Raw genomic sequence first — 22681 nt, 5'->3', positions numbered from 1 at the left:
GAGCGCCTGGGGGATAGGAGTGGAGCTAGGCACTGCAGGGCCTGGATTCACCTCTACATCGCCAGAGGAACAGAGTAGGAGTAGAATAAGGGTGCGGCTAAAAGCAATAAGAATTGGTCGTTTAGAACGTCTGGAACAGAGAGTAAAAGGAGGTTCCTGGGGGCGATAAAATAGCATCAGGCTATAATGTACAGACAAAGGTAAGGTAGGATGTGAATACAGTGGAGGTAAACCTAGGTATTGAGTGATGAAGAGAGAGATATTGTCTCTAGAAACATCATTGAAACCAGGAGATGTCATTGCATGTGTGGGTGGTGGAACTAATAGGTTGGATAAGGTATAATGAGCAGGACTAGAGGCTCTACAGTGAAATAAGCCAATAAACACTAACCAGAACAGCAATGGACAAGGCATATTGACATTAAGGAGAGGCATGCTCAGTCGAGTGATCAAAAGGGTCCAGTGAGTGGAGAGGTTGGTTGGGGGTCACGGCGATTTAGACAGCTAAATCGGTAGCAAGCTAGCATAGGAGCAAGCTAGCAAAGGATGGAGGTCTGTTATTAGCCAACTCTTGCGTTCCGTCAGTAGATTAGTGGGTTTCCGTGTGGTAGAGGGGATTAATCCAAATCACACAACAACAACAAAAATAAAAACAATAGATATAGTTATAGAGGCCCAAGAAGAAAAATAAATAAATAAAAATAAAATAAACATAGAGCATAGAGCTTCTGTAATTAAAACGTTTTTCTGACCAAGATGGCCATTTGTTTGGTCATGTTGCTAGGACGACAATGTCCACTCTAGGGATGTTACATGGTATCGTGTGAAAATGCCCACGAGACACTGATCTAAGGTCATTTTTTGTCATGTTCTCCACTAATGATTGAGGATCTAGGGAGGGTAAGCTGATCCTAGATCAGTGCACAGGGGAGACTACTATCCAGAGCCAGGTACACAGCTAGCAGGTGACAGGCTTCGATGGCCTCAGCCCCAAAATTCTTTATTATCTGCTGTGTTAACATCATGAGGATGTCATCTACCAACACCACTGTTCTAGAAATCTGTCTGTTCATGTGAAGGTTATAGTCGTCCAGCAATCTGCTCATATCCTCTCTGTTTATCCTACTCTAGCTACCAACGGTCAATCATCTCACATTCTTATATCCTCTATGTTTATCCTCCTCTAGTTACCAATGGTCAATCATCTCACATTCTTATATCCTCTCTGTTTATCCTCCTCTAGTTACCAATGGTCAATCATCTCACATTCTTATATCCTCTCTGTTTATCTGCTTAAATCACCACAGCCAGCTTCGGGAGGGCACGAACCAAGCCATCCGCACAGGAACCTTAAGAGTCCCTCAGACAGTGAGAGAGAAGAGGGAGGGATAGGGGGAAGCACAACAGGCCCACACTCATCCTCTCGTACCACCAGGTTCCCTTCCAGCAGATACTGGACTTCAGAGGAACTTCTGCTGCTATACCCCATCTTTACCTTTACCCACAAAGGTCCTAAACGGTAGAAAGTGTCCGGCCAACAGACAGACGCACACCTTATGACGGCAATAACCTGTAGTCCAAGGGGATAGTAGCACTTCACTGAGAGCAAAACAGACAGGGACCAAAATATGTGGAAGAAGCAATTAGGAGTCCAGAGACAATTACTCGATGCCGACACATCTTTCTAGCTGATTTACACGCTGAAGCTATGTTGGTGGTGATCTCTGACTGTTTCATCCTAACATCGTTGGTGCCGACGTGGATAACAATATCTCTATACTCGCCAGTTTTAGCTTTAGCCAGCACCATCTTCAGATTAGCCTTAACGTCGGTTGTCCTGCCCCCTGGTAAACAGTGTATGATCGCTGGATGATTCGTTTTAAGTCTAATACTGCGGGTAATGGAGTCGCCAATGACTAGAGTTTTCAATTTGTCAGAGCTAATGGTGGGAAGCTTCGGCGTCTCTGACCCCGTAACGGGAGGAGTAGAGACAAGAGAAGGCTCGGCCTTTGACTCCGACTCGCTGCTTAATGGGGAAAACCGGTTGAAAGTTTGTCGGCTGAATGAGCGACACCGGTTGAGCATTCCCCTCCAGAAACCGTGAGAAAGTTGTCCGGCTGCGGGGACCGTGCGAGGGGATTTATACTAACGTTACTATCTGTACTTACTGGTGGCACAGACGCTGTTTCATCCTTTCCTACACTGAAATTACCCTTGCCTAACGATTGCGTCTGAAGCTGGGCTTGTAGCACAGCTATCCTCACCGTAAGGCGATCGTTCTCCTGTATGAGTACAGCGACTGCAATTAGAAGGCATCATGTTAATGTTACTACTTAGCTTCGGCTGTTGGAGGTCCTGACGAACCATGTCCAGATAAAGCGTCCGGAGTATGAGGACTCTGTGTTATGCACTATAGCCCGTTACCATATGTGATTTACTATTATCTGCTGTTGGCTTGTGTGGATGTATGTGTTATGCAACATAGCTGACTTGAACCATTGTTAACAGTTTCAGGGCCATGGGCCTCTCATGATGGAAAAATACAGAACTGTGCAATGAGTTGGGGGGGGGGGGCACATTCAGAACAGTCTTTTGTTAGATAACAGGAGCCAGGTGCCTGATAACTGCATATTCTACACAGCTACAACGACTGACCGCTGAAGCGCTTAAGGGGCTGGGACCAGCCTCTGCGCCAACAATCAACGATAGGCTGGGTGAGTCTAAACCACGCCCAGTCTCTACTCTGACAGGCCGGCTCGGAAGCAGGAACTACTTCTTTCAGAGTATATTAAATATCTTTGTCAGGAACAAGTCAGTTCTGTTTTGCCCTGCGAGGTGGGACAGAGAGCCCATATATACACGAAAATTGCATTTACTACTTATTGCTTAGCTAATAAAAGCCTGTCATATTTATCCTGATACCAGATTCGAATTGACGCAACCCTGACACGAGTGAAAAAATTGAGGGAAACCAAAAATATAAACGGTAATTAAAAAGTAAAAACCGTAAAGTTGTCATGTAGCAAAGTAGGCAAAACACCTCAACAAGTCTGCAAGTTGTGACCGGAAATGGCGTCAAAATGCTGTTGAGGTATCATGTGATGCTACTAGCATAAATGGACCAACACTGAGCACATGTAGCTTAAGTCAATTGGTAATTTAAAACACAGGGGTCTGAGTAATATTGCTGGCGCATGGATATAATGCAAAATAAATGTTGCCATCACCCCAGTTACTCAAGTCAGGTCATACACCTCAACTCCAAGTAGGAACCACCAAAACAATACAGAGGACACAAGTATTACAGTTAATGTTTAATTGAGCCAAAACAAGCAAATGCAGTTACACACTGGACTAGAGTACCCATGAACTCTTGCATGTCCCACGTCAGATATCCATGGCGTCGTCGCCGGACGGGCCGGTCGCAGCTTCAGAGGTGGCGTCGTCGCCGGACGGGCCGGTCGCAGCTTCGCCAGATGGGCCAACCGCAGCTTCGCCAGATGGGCCGGTCGCCGCCAGACGGGCCGGTCGCAGCTTCAGAGGTGGCGTCGTCGCCAGACGGGCCGGTCGCAGCTTCAGAGGTGGCGTCGTCGCCAGACGGGCCGGTCGCAGCTTCAGAGGTGGCGTCGTCGCCAGACGGGCCGGTCGCAGCTTCAGAGGTGGCGTCGTCGCCAGACGGGCCGGTCGCAGCTTCAGAGGTGGCGTCGTCGCCAGACGGGCCGGTCGCAGCTTCAGAGGTGGCGTCGTCGCCAGACGGGCCGGTCGCAGCTTCAGAGGTGGCGTCGTCGCCAGACGGGCCGGTCGCAGCTTCAGAGGTGGCGGCGTCGCCAGACGGGCCGGTCGCAGCTTCAGAGGTGGCGGCGTCGTCCGAGGACATGCGCCTCAGCTTCTCCTCAGAGGACAGGGCATCATTTGCCGGAGAGCTACCATGGTTTGGAGAAGCTTGGGATTCTACTTCATTGGTCTCTAAATACTCTTGAGAAAAAACAAAAGGAACAGTTGGGTATTCTACAGCAACACATCTGTTCTACACGGTCTAGGCCAAATTGCTAATCGAATTTTGAGCAACATGAACCCTACAGTTTTCAAAGTATATGTTTCAGGCCGTACCTTCTCTGGCTTGTTTAGCGTCAGACCCTATGGATCGGAGCAAGGCCAGGGCATGCACAATGGAGACGTCATTTGATGACAGCTCTGAAAAATGTAGGTTAAGGTTTGACAACATTATTTAGACTGAGTTACTCTATGCTGTTGAATGAGTGTCAAACACAGCAGCACCATAGACAGTGACAAAGAACATAGCTAGAAGGGTTGCGGAAAGAAACACTTACCTCCAAGTCTCCTCTGCAGAGAGACTTGATCTTGCTTCTGGGACTTTCCAACAGGGTAACAAGAAACTGAGGAGAAAGTGTTGACAGAAGTTGAGTTCACACAAAATAGCTACATATATTAATAGCAGTGAAGAATAAAAGATGACCAACGCGGAAGATACAGACAGTCAAATATTAATACCCAACTTATAAAGTTAAGCATTTTTACCAAACAAATCCCTTAAACATTAGTGAACCAACCTTTGACAACCCCCACAGTCATTACAACGAGCAGCAATTCTCTCACACCTCCCATGATGATGAAAATAGTCTGTGTTATCAACAGGTAATGTCTTCCCATGGCCTGTATGAGGCTTATATATGACAAACATGGCTTAACGATCAATTAACAAGCTTGATTGAGTTGTTACGTTCAGATAGAAATAGACCATGTAGAACATATGTTGATTCTTATCAAGTTGGTGGGCAGGCAATCTTTTCTACTCCATATATTGCATTTATATCTGTAATGATTAACCCTAATGGTCTCAGATCAGCATTAGAAAGAAGTAGGCCTAATTATTTTAGGTGTAATCTTCAAAGATATTAGGGGGAAATAAACACTGTACCCAAATCCACGTTTTACAATGCTCCTGGGAAATGGGTAGGCCTCCACCTATAGTCCTTCACAGTTTTACAGCTGTGATATATTTATTTATTTACATAGATCACATACATAAATAAATATGTTAGCTGTAGGTAGCGTTGAGATAAAATTCCCATATTCTATTGCTACTAACATAAATCCTAATATATCATGTTTTCCTCATTTGCTCTGTAGGAGGTTCGTCATATGAAGGACATTCAAGTGGATGTGACCCCTAACCTGCAATAGGGGCTCAGTGAGGTGACAGACATCCTGTAATGGATCTCCAGCTAGTGTCTGAGGACCTGGAGAAGGCTGTGTCTACAGCTGTGGGGCAGGACAAGCATGGTATGAAGGATTTTATTGTTATGGATAGTCATCTCCAATCTGTTCAAATATCACTGTTGTTGATAACACACATTACCAAAATGATTCACACTTGTCTTCCTATTTCCACATAATCTGTCATGGTTCCCCACCCCAACAGGGCATAAAACCAACCTCTCTTTATTGCTACTGCTAATACACCCAAATCCAACAGCGTTTGAGTATCTTTTTGCTGTTCTTCTAACCCTGAATGGCAACATTTTATCCTAGTACACAAGCATGTCACTTTATCCATCCACACCCACTCTACTGCCGCATGGCCACTGCGGCTGAGACTTTCACCCTCTCGTTACAGGTATAGCAGGTAACCAACCCCACCCGGGATTTACCCCCTAGGAGTTACCCTCTACAGGTTTGGGTTTACCTTCCGGGACTTACCATATACCACAAAGCTACGACCGGTCGTAATACAATGGGACTACTGAATAAGCTCAGGCTTTCTAGGTTCGTACCCTATAATTGGTTCAGCCTACGACTCTCATCTCCCCAAGATGTCAGAATTAGTGATAACGGGTGTAGGAACTTTGCTTACCTTGTTTCTGTTTCACTGTTTCTTAATCTCTAGTTCGACTGCAAATCGCGGTGAACCCTGCTCGCAGTGCCAACTGTTAGGTTCTAATTCTCAGAGTAAAAACTCGACGGACACTATGAATGCTTGAACCAAGTTTATTCTTCCCAGAGGGTCAAGACATCTGCATTAGACAAAAAACATATTCACACAAGCACTGATATTTAATCCTCTCTCCTATGCTGAGTCTGCTCCTACACCTCTAAACAGCCAATGCATCTCTGTTGCTAGACAGAACCTTGGTGATATCTGTTCTTCCTCAATTCATCTGACCTGACCGCTACCCCAAAGTGCTCACTCCTCCCCAACTCAAGGCTGACATGGTGATTGGTACCAGACTGTGTCTCTTCTCATCCCAGAGGATCCCACCCATAGGATGCCTGATGGCTAACAATAACATATCCTGACATAATGTAAACGTTATACATTAAGCTCTCTCCCTCAGTGACATGAATTAGTATATTTCATATTCTCAGAACCCAACAGTAGGTTTTAAGGTGTGGCTGCATGTTTGTCGTGGACGCATCGTCACTCTTGATGTTCTTTTTCCAAGTCTGAACTGGCCGTTCTTGTCTTTCCTCAACTAATTGAAACCTCAGGGACAGACATCCTGAACGACTCTGATGTCAGAGCTCCCATCAGCCCTCTACACCTCGCTGTGAGTAAAGCCTACCTGCTCCTGTAGTGGTCTCCATATGACAAATGGCACCCTATTCCCTATTTAGTACACTACGTTTGACCAGATCCTTATAGGCCCTGATCAAAAGTAGTTCACTACATAGGGAATAGGGTGCTATCTGGGATGCAAGCATGGTGTAGATTTTCCACAGGAAGTTGACTGTCCAGACAGACTCACACACCATATTCCGATCTATTCCTGATTAGTGTAAAATACATGCATATTCTACACAGTGATGATGAGGATGATTTCCTTATTTTGCCATTTGAGTTAATCAACCTCAGAAGAGAAGTAGAGTGTTTGTTTCTCAATCCCACGCTTGGCAGGAACCTCCGATGTTGATGCTGGGCGGGAGCAAAAATGGGCTCCCGATTGAAAGACTCTGGTCTACTTTAGAGGTCTAGCACTGTATTTCTGTTCAGGCGTACCACGGGTCTACTCTAGGACATTGATTATATTAAGAGTAAATATCTATTCAGGCGTACCACAGTCACCACCATGCTATGGAGGTCCTGGTTCAGTCTCTGCTGGATCTAGACGTGAGGGACAGCCAGGGGCGCACCCCTCTGGACCTGGCTGCCTTAAAAAGATATGTGGAGTGTGTTGACGTCCTCATCAACCAGGAAGCCTCCATCCTGGTTAAAGACTTCACTCTGAAGAGGACCCCCATCCACGCTGCAGGTAGACATAAGGATATCACATAGAGCTTCTGTAATTAAAACGTTTTCCTGACCAAGATGGCCATTTGTTTGGTCATGTTGCTAGGATGACAATGTCCACTCTAGGGATGTTACATGGTATCGTGTGAAAATGCCCACTAGACACTGATCTAAGGTCCTTTTTTGTCATGTTCTCCACTAATGATTGAGGATCTAGGGAGGGTAAGCTGATCCTAGATCAGTGCACAGGGGAGACTTCTATCCAGAGCCAGGTACACAGCTAGCAGGTGACAGGCTTCGATGGCCTCAGACCCAAAATTCATTATTATCTGCTGTGTTAACATCATGAGGATGTCATCTACCAACACCACTGTTCTTGAAATCTGTCTGTTCATGTGAAGGTTATAGTCATCCAGCAATCTGCTCATATCCTCTCTGTTTATCCTCCTCTAGCTACCAATAGTCAATCATCTGACATTCTTAAATGCTCTCTGTTTATCCTCCTCTAGCTACCAATGGTCAATCATCTCACATTCTTATATCTTCTCAGTTTTTCCACCTCTAGCTACTGAAGGTCAATCATCTCACATTCTTATATCCTCTCTGTTTATCTTCCTCTAGCAACCAACGGTCATTCGGAGTGTTTGCGTTTGCTGATTGGAAATGCTGACCTCCAGAGTGCAGCGGACATTCAAGACGGGAATAGTCACTTGGGTTTTGGATACAATTCCTGAAATAAAGAGATTTTGAAACTGGGGCTGCATCCCAAATGGCAACCTATACCCTACTTGGTACAGTACTTTAAACCAAAGTCCTATGGGCTCAGGTCAAGAGTAGTGTACCATATAGGGAATAGGTTGCCATTTGGGACTCAGCCTGGTTATTACCAGTTTGTAATATGACCTGTTGTCTTGTGTATCAGAACCCCTCTGACGCTGTCGGTGCTGAGCGGACACACAGACTGTGTGTACTCACTGTTTCAACAAGGGAGCCAGCGTAGAAGCCAAAGACAAATGGCACAGAACAGCTCTACACAGAAGGGTTGCGAGGAGAGTTGGCTGTACGCGCTCACACACAGAAAGAGAGGGGGAGGCTTGTTCTGATCTAGGGATGGGGCCATTGAACTACTAGGGATGGCTTTGGTGTGGGATCTAGCATGGAATATGAATTATGCCCAAATATACCTATTATGATTCCTTATTATTTAATTGATTATAAATTATTCAAATCCATTCTTGCCTCCCCTCCCTTCCCTTCCTCCTAGGCGGTGACGGGTCACGAGGAGTGCAGCACAGCGCCAGCTTCCTGGTTCGGGAAGGTAAGGTGCGGAGCCATGTCCACCTGGTGGCGTTGTCCGGACACATCGGGTTGCTGGGGTGGCTCCTACACACCGCCCAGTCAGTGTGGACCCTCCCCGTCATCACAGACAACCAGGGCTACACGCCACTACACTGGGCCTGCTACAACGGTACGTACTGGACAGAGGGACAGCGAAGTGGGCCAGAGGCCACAAACAAATACACACATAAACACAGCGTTGCTTAAATCACCACAGCCAGCTTCGGGAGGGCACGAACCAAGCCATCCGCACAGGAACCTTAAGAGTCCCTCAGACAGTGAGAGAGAAGAGGGAGGGATAGGGGGAAGCACAACAGGCCCACACTCATCCTCTCGTACCACCAGGTTCCCTTCCAGCAGATACTGGACTTCAGAGGAACTGCTGCTGCTATACCCCATCTTTACCTTTACCCACAAAGGTCCTAAACGGTAGAAACCTGCGTTTCGGCATTTTCAAAACCTGTTTTGAGTATAGAAATTGGGCTGAGTGTTTGTGCTGAGAAAAGACATAAGGAGTGATGTTTCATTTAAGTTTCATGAGAGTGATTGTCATGTTTATCCGCACACTAAGACAGTCAGAACGCCACTAGCCTCTTGTCTGTAATCCATGTGGGAGGAGGGGAAATCATACATTTTGTATGAACAAATATTTTAATAAAATCATTCATGTCTTAAGCTCTGTGGGAATAAAAAAATGGTACCATTTGCTCTGATGAGTAATTGTAAAGATTTAATGCATCCCAAATGGAACCCTATACTGAATAGTACACTACTGTTGAACAGGGTCCATAGGGTTCTGGTCAAAAGCAGTGCCATTTAGGATGCTGGTATGTGAGCAACAGGACTATTTGAAGGGACCTATTACATTATTAAACCTACCTGTCCTTTGGCCTCTAGAAAGTATTTTAGAAAGTTAATAATTAATTCATGTTTTCTTTCTTGTGATATTTGTCATTTTGTGCCTTCGTTAGTTACTGAGGGGAGGTTAGGAGAGTAGGGGCACCTGTATGAGCGACAACAATGATGCACACTAAGTACTACAACGTTTGTGAAAAGCACTGATACTATCCAGAGGCATGTGAGGTGGAAAACATGTCTCCCTTGGAGAGGAGAAACATTGTAATCCAATGGTAGGACAGCAGCATTTAGATTTTCTTCTGTTGGAAAATAAATATCGATATTATTTGTCTTTGGTCTTATAATCAATGTTTTTTAACAGGTGTTGCTTGCTTTCACTTCTTCAAAAAATGAAACCTCTCAATCCTTGTATGTGATTGAATGTTCATATCCCCGTTTTTGTCTCTTTTTGAAAATCATTTTAACTGGAAATATGTGCAATACATTTGCTATGTTCACCAAATCAGCAACAAGAGTCACAGGTTCACAGGTTTTTCGTGTCATTATCATTATTTTAAACGGATGAAACTAGCATGTACATATGAAATGGTGACTGAATTCGAAACTCCCATGAATTCTTTCAGTATCTGAAGTTTGCTGTATATTTTATGAGTAATAAATGTTATTTAATGATGAACTCTGGGTTATCGGTGTGGGTTATGTATTTTATTTTATTTTGCATTGCGTCCACAACATGACATTTTTAAGGGCAATAGTAGCCTACATTTGTGTACAACTCGCAGGATTTCCATGCGTGAGCTTTCAACCGCTCAGGGCGTTGCATCAGCACGAGATTGGAAGTGCGTCAAATCTGTACAGCATTGTTACGTCATCACTGATAAACGTTGAAACTGATGAGAAACCGGGAGCAGTTCAGTCTGATTCTCGCTAGTCCTGGAGGAGCGTTCATTTTGGCAAGGAAATGTGCTGATTTTGCAAGGACGTGAGAAGAAAGAGTTCAAGGTAGGCATGTTATTTAAGCAATAAGGCCCAAGCGGTTGTGGTATATGGTCAATATACCACGGCTAAGGGCTGTTCTTACAACCCGAAGTGCTAGGACACAGCCCTTAGCCATGGTATATTTATTTTATTTATTTCACCTTTATTTAACCAGGTAGGCTAGTTGAGAACAAGTTCTCATTTGCAACTGCGACCTGGCCAAGATAAAGCATAGCAGTGTGAACAGACAACACAGAGTTACACATGGAGTAAACAATTAAGTCAATAACACAGTAGGAAAAAAAGTCTATATACATTGTGTGCAAAAGGCATGAGGAGGTAGGCGAATAATTACAATTTTGCAGATTAACACTGAAGTGATAAATAAATGATCAGATGGTCATGTACAGATATTGGTGTGCAAAAGAGCAGAAAAGTACATAAATATAAACAGTATGGGGATGAGGTAGGTAAAATTGGGTGGGCTATTTACCGATAGACTATGTACAGCTGCAGCGATGGGTTAGCTGCTCAGATAGCAGATGTTTGAAGTTGGTGAGGGAGATAAAAGTCTCCAACTTCAGCGATGTTTGCAATTTGTTCCAGTCACAGGCAGCAGAGAACTGGAACGAAAGGCGGCAAAAAGAGGTGTTGGCTTTAGGGATGATCAGTGAGATACACCTGCTGGAGCGCGTGCTACGGGTGGGTGTTGCCATCGTGACCAGTGAACTGAGATAAGGCGGAGCTTTACCTAGCATGGACTTGTAGATGACCTGGAGTCAGTGGGTCTGGCGACGTATATTGGCCATATATCACGAATCCCCGAGGTGCCTTATTGCTATTATAAACTGGTTACCAACATAATTAGAGCAGTAAAAAATACATGTTTTGTCATACCCATGGTATACAGTCTGATATACCACGGCTTTCAGCCAATCAGCATTCAGGTCTCAATCCACCCAGTTTATAATTATTTTGAAATACCCATTTATATTAATTACTGTGGATTAAATATTGTTAAATAAATGAAATTATGTGCTATTCATTCTGTAATATCAAACTACAAATTCTATGGCCGGGGAGTCATGAGAGTTGGCTAAAGGTACAGTAGAATCTGTTGTGGGTCAAATGGGGGTCTAGGGTCAAAGGCTATGACACCACCTTCACATTTACGTCCTAAATGGCACCCTATTCCCTATGTAGGCTAGTGCACTACTTTTAACTAAGATCCATACACTGGTTGGCTGGTCATGAAAAACATGCGCTCGCTCATCAATGGCCGGAATGCGTGTATCTTGTTATGACTCTAAACCTCAGCTAGCAAGTGCTCATTATGCAAATGTATTTGTTTGTCGGTAACATTTAGAGACTAAATATAGTTTACATGTTGTCAACGTTCTAAGCGAACCCTGTCTATTTACTTTGTCAATTTTACCCAGTTACATGCCAGTTTTGTTGCTAAACAACCAACCCGTCTTTTTAGGTGTCATAATACCCATAAAACCTTGCAGTCAAACAGGGAAGGAAATGGTTCCAATCGTTTTTCCACCATTCATTTTTCCCATAGGCGATTTCAGAAACACATAAAATAAGGGCTGTGTTTCATGTAGGCTTACCCTGGTGTGCCATTTTTAGAACCATGTACATCTGTCACGGACAAGGTGACTTTTAGCAATACATTTGGCTCTATTTACTCTGATTCGAAATTTGTAATTAGCATCAAAGAAGACATGCAAAACTACAAATCCCTGCAAGCTCCTAAACGTCATTTCTAGCTGACACCTTTGCTAACAGGTTTTGTGTCAATTTAAAACTTTCACTAAACAGTTCACAGAATTGGCCATTTAAAGAAATGAAGCCAATTTATTAATTACTAAATTTAGCTAACATTAGATAGTTAATCAAGAGATTCTTACCTTTGCCTCGATCAGCATGATCATCGTGGCATTTGTAGTTCTTTATGATAGCCACATTAGCAGATAATTAGCATTTCATTTAAAAATACAGGCAAATATATTGATAAAAGTCACCTTGTCCTAGAGAGATTTACAGTTATCAAAATGTCACACCAGGGTAAGCCTACCTGAAACACAGCCCTTATTTTAAGTGTTTCTAAAATCCACTATGGGAAAAGTGTATGGTGTAAAAACGATTGGAACCATTTCCCTGTTTGACTACTATGTTTTATGGGGATTATGACTCATTCCTGTGGCACTCTATAGGGCTCCGGCCAAAAGAAGTGCATTATATTGGAAATAGGGTGCTATTTCGGACACAAGCATAGATATGATGCATTATGATGTGACCATAGAAATATAATCACTAGAAAGGATAGAGCCTCTGATCACGGCAATTTGACTGGTAAACTGAACTGTACACCTGACATGATGTTCTGGTGATTTTATAGTGACCTTAGAGAGATTCCTTTTTCTGTATCTAGATCTGATAAAGATCACAGAGAGGTTGAGAGACAGACCAAGTTGGAAGAGGCTGTTCTAGAGACAGATATCCCAACTCTGTCACTAGAGGCTGAAGGAGAGATTGAGATGCAGGAAGCTGATCTGAAGACAGATGGCACATCTCAGTCACAGGAGGTTGAAGGAGAGAGTGAGTTGGACGAGGCCATTGTCATCCCATCTCAGTCACAGGAGGTATGATGTTTTGTGTTTTAATGACGCATTGAAGATTAAAATGACAAATTAATTGTCCAAGCTTGAGCTAGTAAAGGTATTCTAATCTAGGAGGCCAAAGGAGAGAGTGAGTTGAATCAGGTTGATCTGAAGACATCCACATCAACTCTAACACTGGAGGTCGAAGGAGAGAGTGAGTTGAATCAGGTTGATCTGAAGACATCCACATCAACTCTGACACTGGAGGTCGAAGGAGAGAGTGAGTTGAATCAGGTTGATCTGAAGACATCCACATCAACTCTGACACTGGAGGTCGAAGGAGAGAGTGTGATGCAGGAGAGTGATGATGTAGAAACAGCCGGGCCATCTCAATGCCAGGAGACTGAACGAGTGGCAAAGGTAAATGCTTCCAGATAACAGTGTGTGTGTGTGTGTGTGTACATGTCTGTTTGTGCACGCAGACAGTAGTTTGTAAACAGACATTACGTTAACACTGCATGGCGAATTTGATTGAATTCCAGCCTAAGTCTGCTTTCTGTCGTCCCCATCAGGCTAAAGTGGTGACCTTCACTACCATGACCCGCAAGGCTGCAGCCTCCCAGACCAGCCTCACCCTCAGCAGGGGAAAGAGAAGCTACCCAGACCTACACACCTTTGTGCAGGACATGAAGGATGGGTTAGTTGCTCTTTGGTTCCCTGTGCATCCCCTAGATATGTTCCCTATTAGAGCCTTGGTCAACAATAGTTCCGTATTTAAGGAATAGGGGCCATTTGGGACGTACCCATAGGGACAATCTCAATTGCATTCTCCTCGAGTCCTCTCTTCTCGCCTCCTTCTCAAAACCCATTGGATGAGAAAGCCCTCCCTTTTGACCATCTCGTCCTATGGGTTTTGAGAAGGAGGTGAGGTGTCTCGGGCAAATACAAGGGACTCAACTGACCAATCAGGGATGTTTGGATGTGGCCTAGTTCCGTAGAGGTCCATCCATACCGTAATCTAAGAGAATAGAGGTAATGTCATGTAGTTTAATTGTGTACCTTTTTTAATTTTCAGCCATTGGAATCTGCTGAGTGAGAATATGCGTGCCGGGGTGAGTTATAGTCACTTCTAAAGTAGTTCATGTTGGTAAGATGGACCAAACATTCCAAACTCCTATTGGTGGAAATCGTGCAGGACCTTTAATTCAGAGGTTCCCAAATTTTTCCCTCAGGCCCCCCTTTCCAGCATTGTGGAACATCCTGAACCACTGCTTTAATTGACTAGCTTGAGTAAACACATGGTGCAGCAGTGCAGCTCCGTTAACAAACTAACTCTGTATGGTCTTTTAACATTTCAGATGAGCAGAGATGAGTTTAGTGCTAGGTGCATGGATATTACAAATTGGGTGATGGAGTCTACATCCACTGTGGTCGTTCCCGCCCTTGACCTCACCATGCAGATCAGGCTCTCTGATTCGTCAAGCTCTTCTGGATCAGGAAGTAATGAGGCTAGAGAAGTGACCTCTCTTGGCCGCAGCGTCAGATTCAGCTTTCGTGGTGGACCCAGTAGACGCATCAGTTCAAGAACTACTTGCAGCACACAAACTCCCACGCCTTTCCCCTCCTCTCACAGGTACCTACCCCTATCCCCTCCTCTCATAGGTACTTACCCCTATCCCCTCCTCTCACAGGTACTTACCCCTATCCCCTCCTCTCACAGGTACCTACCCCTATCCCCTCCTCTCATAGGTACTTACCCCTATCCCCTCCTCTCACAGGTACTTACCCCTATCCCCTCCTCTCACAGGTACCTACCCCTATCCCCTCCTCTCATAGGTACTTACCCCTATCCCCTCCTCTCACAGGTACTTACCCCTATCCCCTCCTCTCACAGGTACCTACCCCTATCCCCTCCTCTCATAGGTACTTACCCCTATCCCCTCCTCTCACAGGTACTTACCCCTATCCCCTCCTCTCACAGGTACTTATCCCTATCCCCTGCTCTCATAGGTACCTACCCCTATCCCCTCCTCTCACAGGTACCTACCCCTATCCCCTCCTCTCACAGGTACCTACCCCTATCCCCTCCTCTCACAGGTACCTACCCCTATCCCCTCCTCTCACAGGTACTTATCCCTATCCCCTCCTCTCATAGGTACCTACCCCTATCCCCTCCTCTCACAGGTACTCACCCCTATCCCCTCCTCTCATAGGTACCTACCCCTATCCCCTCCTCTCACAGGTACTTATCCCTATCCCCTCCTCTCACAGGTACTCACCCCTATCCCCTCCTCTCATAGGTACCTACCCCTATCCCCTCCTCTCACAGGTACTTATCCCTATCCCCTCCTCTCATAGGTACTTACCCCTTTCCCCTCCTCTCATAGGTACCTACCCCTATCCCCTCCTCTCACAGGTACTCACCCCTATCCCCTCCTCTCATAGGTACCTACCCCTATCCCCTCCTCTCACAGGTACTTATCCCTTTCCCCTCCTCTCACAGGTACTTTTCCCTATCCCCTGCTCTCATAGGTACCTACCCCTATCCCCTCCTCTCACAGGTACTCACCCCTATCCCCTCCTCTCACAGGTACTTACCCCTTTCCCCTCCTCTCATAGGTACCTACCCCTATCCCCTCCTCTCACAGGTACCTACCCCTATCCCCTCCTCTCACAGGTACTTACCCCTTTCCCCTCCTCTCACAGGTACTTACCCCTTTCCCCTCCTCTCATAGGTACCTACCCCTATCCCCTCCTCTCATAGGTACTTACCCCTTTCCCCTCCTCTCATAGGTACCTACCCCTATCCCCTCCTCTCACAGGTACTTATCCCTTTCCCCTCCTCTCACAGGTACTTTTCCCTATCCCCTGCTCTCATAGGTACCTACCCCTATCCCCTCCTCTCACAGGTACTCACCCCTATCCCCTCCTCTCACAGGTACTTACCCCTTTCCCCTCCTCTCATAGGTACCTACCCCTATCCCCTCCTCTCACAGGTACTTACCCCTATCCCCTCCTCTCACAGGTACTTACCCCTATCCCCTCCTCTCACAGGTACTTATCCCTTTCCCCTGCTCTCACAGGTACTTATCCCTATCCCCTGCTCTCATATGTACCTACCCCTATCCCCTCCTCTCACAGGTACTTACCCCTATCCCCTCCTCTCACAGGTACTTACCCCTATCCCCTCCTCTCACAGGTACTTATCCCTTTCCCCTGCTCTCACAGGTACTTATCCCTATCCCCTGCTCTCATATGTACCTACCCCTATCCCCTCCTCTCACAGGTACTTACCCCTATCCCCTCCTCTCACAGGTACTTACCCCTTTCCCCTCCTCTCACAGGTACCTACCCCTATCCCCTCCTCTCATAGGTACCTACCCCTATCCCCTCCTCTCATAGGTACCTACCCCTATCCCCTCCTCTCATAGGTACCTACCCCTATCCCCTCCTCTCATAGGTACCTACCCCTATCCCCTCCTCTCACAGGTACTTACCCCTATCCCCTCCTCTCACAGGTACTTACCCCTTTCCCCTCCTCTCACAGGTACCTACCCCTATCCCCTCCTCTCACAGGTACTTACCCCTATCCCCTCCTCTCACAGGTACTTACCCCTATCCCCTCCTCTCATAGGTACCTACCCCTATCCCCTCCTCTCACAGGTACTTACCCCTATCCCCTCCTCTCACAGGTACTTACCCCTATCCCCTCCTCTCATAGGTACCTACCCCTATCCCCTCCTCTCATAGGTACTTACCCCTTTCCCCTCCTCTCACAGGTACTTATCCCTTTCCCCTGCTCTCACAGGTACTTACCCCTTTCCCCTCCTCTCACAGGTACTTACCCCTATCCCCTCCTCTCATAGGTACTTACCCCTATCCCCTCCTCTCACAGGTACTTACCCCTTTCCCCTCCTCTCACAGGTACTTATCCCTATCCCCTCCTCTCACAGGTACCTACCCCTATCCCCTCCTCTCATAGGTACCTACCCCTATCCCCTCCTCTCATAGGTACTTACCCCTATCCCCTCCTCTCACAGGTACTTATCCCTTTCCCCTCCTCTCACAGGTACTTACCCCTTTCCCCTCCTCTTCTTGTAGGTCTTTCTAAAAACATTATTCCCATGTCCCTTGTTATAAGTACAAATATCCATTCCAGATCCACCTAGAGAGAAATACTACTTAGGTACTTCCAAATTCTTGGATCATATGTTGTATTTTGTTATCATGTACTATTCATTTCTGTTGTGCATTCTGCAGGTCCATGACCTCTTTGCTGAGTGATGACGAAGAGCGATATGTCTCCTCACCTGAGGGTGGTGATAGAGAGATGAGACACAGACCCCACTCGGCACCACTGAGTTCTGTGTTTGGAATCTCTGAGGATTCTGTCTTCAACATGGTCCAGAGAGGCCAGTCGCAGAGTGGCATCGTACTGTCGTCCAGTTGGAGTAGACGGGAGAAATACAGACCTGTCAAAATACCAACGGACACCAGGTTTATGATGGGTATTGTAGAGTTGGTAATGAACCTTCTCAACTCCAGATTGGCTGAGCTAATGCGAAGTTTCAGTCAGGGAACTCTAGGTCCGCTGTCTGGTAGTATCTCAGCAAGTCAGCAGTTTGCCCAAGAAATGCTAAGCATGGTGTCTGCTAAGATGTATTCCCATGCCATAGAGCATATTGCGCACGGCTACAAGTCTCCCCTTGAGTTAGAGAGGGAGCTTGAGGCCATATTGGGTCCTCTGGCTGGACAGGTTATAGTCATCATCATAGATAGCATCTTTAAGGCTAAAGCCAACGGAGGAAACAAGGGACGAGCGACCAGCCCCTTGACCTATTTTCTCACTGCCGTTTCGGCAGAAATACAAAGCCTAGTTGTTCAGAGATCGGCTAGCAGACCGTCCACCAGACTGTCCAACAACGACCCACTGCTGAACATTTCCAAGTCAAAGGTCTTAAGATCAGTTCTGCTCAAAATGGCAGAACTCTTTGGCCAAGGTCCAAGTGAAACCTGTCTAGTTCCAGTAGTCCAGAGTCAGTCCGACAACTCTGTTTGCGACTGGACTCTGAATGCAGGCACCGTTCATCCAAGTCAATTTCTGTCCCACAACAGAATGTCAGAAGTGTCATCCGATGTTGTGGATCTTGTACTTGAGGTTTTTGGGATAACAGGATTTTTGGATAGCAGGAGCCCGTCAAGGCCACAGAGTGCCTGCTCCTACAACTCAGCTAGTGGAGCAATAGATATGAGAGCTCTTGCTGGGGACTTGGTCAGACAGGTGTCTGTCAAACTCAGACCCTTTGTCTCTGAGAGTCAACTCTCCACCATGTCCATGACAGATCTGTCATATATTTCTGACTCCACCTTGAAGCAGTTGTGTTGTAGCTCTGCTGTTGCTGCAGCAACGGTCTGTCAAGCAATCAAAATGGAGCTCGAGAACCAGAGACCAACCGACCTGTCAGCCAGAGACCTACTATCGTCTCTGGTAGAGAGCATTGAGGACATGGATATTTCTGACATCCTCCAGGGCCCGTCGGCCATTTTGGAGGAGGCTGCTATGATTAAGCACCCAGAGATCTCCACCTCGACAATATACAGGTCTCTGCTTCTCGACTCATCTCTCGCCTCCTCTAACATGGTCACTGAGAGCATTATCTTCAACAGCCCACGCCCATCAGAGGAGAATGTGAGTATTCAGAATGTGCTCCCTGTTGATAAAGTTGACATCCTCCATGGTCAACCAGTGGAGGGGTATATCGTCAAAGCTGAGCAATGCATCACTCAGGTCATTCAGGATGCAGCTGTGACATATACTAGCGTGCTGGATAAAACCGACACTGGGAAACTGTCAGAAGTTCTGTCTGTCTGCGTTTCCGCTGAGAATATTGAGGATGCATCCTCTGATCTATTTGGTGGAATTATTTCCGACCTGCATGAGGTATCTGAGGTCAATAAGACCTCCATGCGTACGAAATCAGGTCGCAAAATGTTCTGGATGGAAGTGAGTTCAGGTTCCCAGAAGATTTATACCAAAACCCTGGACAAACTGAGGAAGCTTTTCACCTCTCACCTTCTCACTGAGGGAAAAAATACTCCTGTGCAAATTGAGTTATATGACACTGGACTACTTGTAACTGAGACCACTGTGGAGGTATCTCCTGTACAGAAGACAGACAGTAATACCTCTTCAATGTCCTCAGCCCACCAGCTCACCCTCGACACCTGCACTAAAGGGGTCATCAAACAGGTGATCTCGGTGCTGAGGGTGGAGACTTCAAAGGAAGTCAAATGCGAGAGCATGTCAAATGCATCCTTCGACTTCAACCAGAAGTTGGACTCTATAATTTCGAAATTAGAGAGCCTCACCATTTCGAGTGACGGGACGTCAGCCAAGATTGCCAGGCTCACGCGATCTCGTAGTGCAGCCAGCAGATCCTCTAACATTTCCATCCAGAGCTTTCACAGTGCTGAGTTCCAAGCTACGGCCAAACTGATTGTGCGTGAGGCCATTCTCAGAGCTGCTAGCGAAGCCAACTGTTCTTTGCCGCAGAGCATGACTAGCAGCACCTTCTCACACCATGTGGTTTCTACAACTGAAGATATAGTGAATATGATCATGCAAGACCTTGAAAGTCTATCCCGGTACACAGTGGAGGACACAGACTCCTTCCCACTAGGAGAGAAAAAGCTGCAGTCCCAGCTCAATCCCAGAGTTGTCTTTGACACCTTATTGGATGCTGCTCATACCATGTACCACAGAGTAAAGGATAGACTGAACGTCTTTTTGTCTTTTCCACCCGTGTCAGTCACCACAGCCAAAGATGTGCTGGACTCCACCCCTGTGGAGACACTCAGATGCTCAAAGTCCCCTGACACTGCTCTTGTTAAGGACAGGAGCCGCCCTCCGTCTGTGAGAAGTGAGAAGCCATTTTCAAAAGTCAGTTTGACTAAAAGGTCTAAAGCCCTTGTGTCTTCGAGTGGCTCCTCCACAGACCACCATGTAATTGACACATGCAGTGAGGATGTCACTCTGCCTACCAGGAGTATGTCAGTTGTGAGCGACACCAGTTTGAAGAGAACCTCTCCTCTCCATGGTAGTGGATTGAGTGCAAGTTGTGAACCTCTTGTGGCTCTACAAGACGGAACAGTGGCAGTCAGCCAAGAAGGCTTTAGCAAAACTGCAAAGGAGACGCTCAGCTTGATCCTAAATGTGATCAAGTGCAGATTGGCCAACTCTGAGAGTTCATCTGTTGGGCAGAATGCAAGGGAGGAGCGTCTGATAACCACTAACATGTTAGACTCTCTACTGGAGAGCCTTGACCTGTTGCCTGACATGAGTGCTGCCAATGAGATCACAAGGACAGAATGCCATACCTCTAACGCAATGGACAAGACAGGTTCACAGTCAGCGCTTGTGAATCAACAAGAAATAAACATATCTGACACCAGTCTCATAGTGAAAACTATAATGGACACATTGAAGACAGACGACCCAGAGATGGCTTCAGCAGAAGAACATCTGGATAGACTCCTGTCAATTGAAGCCCTTCAAGATGCGTCTGGCAACCTGATCGCAAAGGTCCATGGTCTCATTCAGGAGATAACCATAAGCCGCCAGCTTCAATCCACAACTGGCCACAGAAGCCTCTCTCAACCAGCGCTGCCAAAGCCAGCACTGAGGAAGCTGTCAAAGGACGATGCGTCAGAGCTCGTTTACAGCTTTGCCCAGACTTCTGTTAGCAGACTCCTGGGGCAGTGTGTGGTTAGGCCTATGCCACCCACCGCTGACAGGGTTTTGGATCAGGTCATCAAGTTGATGACAGACATGGTGATGGACAGCCTGACTGATCTGTCCAAGTCTGCAATGGAGGATGGTAAGTGAAAGTACCTCTTCATCTGCATAGGACTTCATTGTAACATGATGCTCACTACATTGCATTTTATGATGTGAACTTTGCTGTTTGCGTCCAAAATGGCACCTTCTTCCATATTTAGTGCACTACTTTTGACCAGAGCCAGACCCTATGGGCCCAGTTCAAAAGTTGTGCACTATAAAGGGAAGAGAAGGCCTTTTGGGACACAGTGACTGATTTCTATTGTTGCGTCCTCTTCTCCCAGTTATTGTACCCAGGTCGGTCACACCAGCTTGCTCTTCTTACTCAGACACCAGCAATGCCGCAAGTGACATCACTCATGGTATTGTGGCTGACCTTAATGCTACTGAGGAATTCCCTGCCAGGGGCCTTAGCCCGGCTGATGTAAAGGCTGACGGCATGGCCCGCCTTCCCTCTGCCAGGGGGGAAGAGACTAAGAAGAACAGGAAGTGGCATTTCCTACCCAAAATTGTCAAGATTCCAAAGATCAGGATTAAGGTAGAGGGCTCAGTGTCTTTAGATTACCTCTGTAAGGCAGGGCTGAAATGTACCCTACAGATTCACTAAACCCCTATTGTCTCTGCATTAGAACAATGCTGTTGTCATTGTCTTTAGGAGGTTGAGTGAGGCCGCTGTAATACAATCCTAATACACATGGGAGAGAGAGTCAATGGATGTGTTCCAAATTGCACCCTATTCCCTATATAGTGCACTACTTTTGACCAGAGCTCGATGGGCCCTCGATGGGTCAAAAGTAGTGCCTTAAGTAGCCAATAGGGTGCCTTTTGGGATCCATGCCATATATTTTACACATGCTCAGTTGTCCTGATGTGTTTTGTCTTCAGCTGTTCAAGACAAAGGGGGAACCAAAGAGCCACCCTGAACAGGATTCTCTGCCTACCAAACGTCTCAGAGAGACTCGTATTTCACAGGGTAAGTGATAAGCATCGATAATGTCATATTGATGTATCACCCTATGGCCAGCTTGTTAAAACGGTGACTACAGATACAGGCGGACAGACAGATACACACATTCATTTTCTGATTATGAAATATTATTTTCACAGATGCTGAGTGTGAGGTTCCATCCACTTCCCCACCCAAAGAGGACCTGACAACCACACTGGCCCCTGCTCCCCAGGAGTCCCAGTCCCGTAAACGCCCTCTCATAGTCAGGGTGTTACGAGCTATCTCCAGAGCCGTCTCCAAACCATTCAGAGAAGCTTTTGGGAAGAAGAATTAGCCAAATGCCAGATTTTATTACTATTTTAATCAGAGCCTTTATTTAATAAAACATTACTGCATTGATTTCTGTCTATAGTCGTCTTACTGTTTGTGCAAGATAATGGTACTTCAAACCACATGGTCAAACGTAGTTATAGTGAAGCACTGTTTATGATTATTGATTGTGGAAATCACATTTTAATACAGAAAAGATGTCGTCACATAAAGACAGACATATAGGAGAAAACTCTGTCGACTATTCACATGATCAAGACACAACTAAAGCCATGAATGGATCATATTATTATTATTATACCTTGATTTCAACAAGGAACACAGACAGACCAAGGTTTATTTTACAGCTGGGCCCTGCGTAGACATGTTACACATTCAGTTTAGCTACAATGATTAAGAAACTACACAAGACAAACAAGACCATCACAGATAACACAAAAATACAGCAGCAGATTATTACGTTTGCACACAGGTTATTCCCCTAACAGCACAATAACTTGCATTACCCGAAAGTTACAAGCAATACAGAAATA

The 22681-nt window shown here is 45.9% G+C and overlaps 1 protein-coding gene across 3 annotated transcripts; it reads left to right on the top strand.

The window, feature by feature from the left end:
• The first annotated feature begins 10293 nt into the window (after positions 1 to 10293).
• LOC110519742 lies at positions 10294 to 22217 on the top strand. Of its 3 annotated transcripts, XM_036965382.1 has the most exons (11): positions 10294 to 10447; positions 12864 to 13074; positions 13165 to 13299; positions 13366 to 13452; positions 13605 to 13729; positions 14108 to 14144; positions 14391 to 14665; positions 17293 to 20909; positions 21154 to 21407; positions 21755 to 21842; positions 21977 to 22217. In XM_036965382.1, exons 2-11 carry the CDS (start codon positions 12970 to 12972, stop codon positions 22150 to 22152), a joined length of 4899 nt encoding a protein of 1632 aa, XP_036821277.1. In that variant the 5' UTR covers positions 10294 to 10447; positions 12864 to 12969; the 3' UTR covers positions 22153 to 22217. The 3 variants fall into 3 exon arrangements, with proteins under 3 accessions (XP_036821277.1, XP_036821271.1, XP_036821269.1); XM_036965376.1 differs by having other exon boundaries at positions 12864 to 13017; positions 13165 to 13452; XM_036965374.1 differs by having other exon boundaries at positions 13165 to 13452.
• The last annotated feature ends 464 nt before the right edge of the window (positions 22218 to 22681 follow it).

The sequence above is a fragment of the Oncorhynchus mykiss genome, chromosome 3, assembly GCF_013265735.2.
Source record: "Oncorhynchus mykiss isolate Arlee chromosome 3, USDA_OmykA_1.1, whole genome shotgun sequence".
In the NCBI taxonomy this organism is placed as follows: domain Eukaryota; kingdom Metazoa; phylum Chordata; class Actinopteri; order Salmoniformes; family Salmonidae; genus Oncorhynchus; species Oncorhynchus mykiss.
This window is presented reverse-complemented; position numbering and strand designations above follow the sequence as displayed.

Coding starts and splice junctions, on each gene's coding strand:
- LOC110519742 (XM_036965374.1), top strand. CDS start 12,970: ATGCAGGAAGCTGATCTGAAGACAGATGGCACATCTCAGTCACAGGAG. Junction 13,730..14,107: donor GTGCAGGACATGAAGGATGG/GTTAGTTGCTCT, acceptor TTTAATTTTCAG/CCATTGGAATCTGCTGAGTG. Junction 21,843..21,976: donor AGAGACTCGTATTTCACAGG/GTAAGTGATAAG, acceptor TTATTTTCACAG/ATGCTGAGTGTGAGGTTCCA.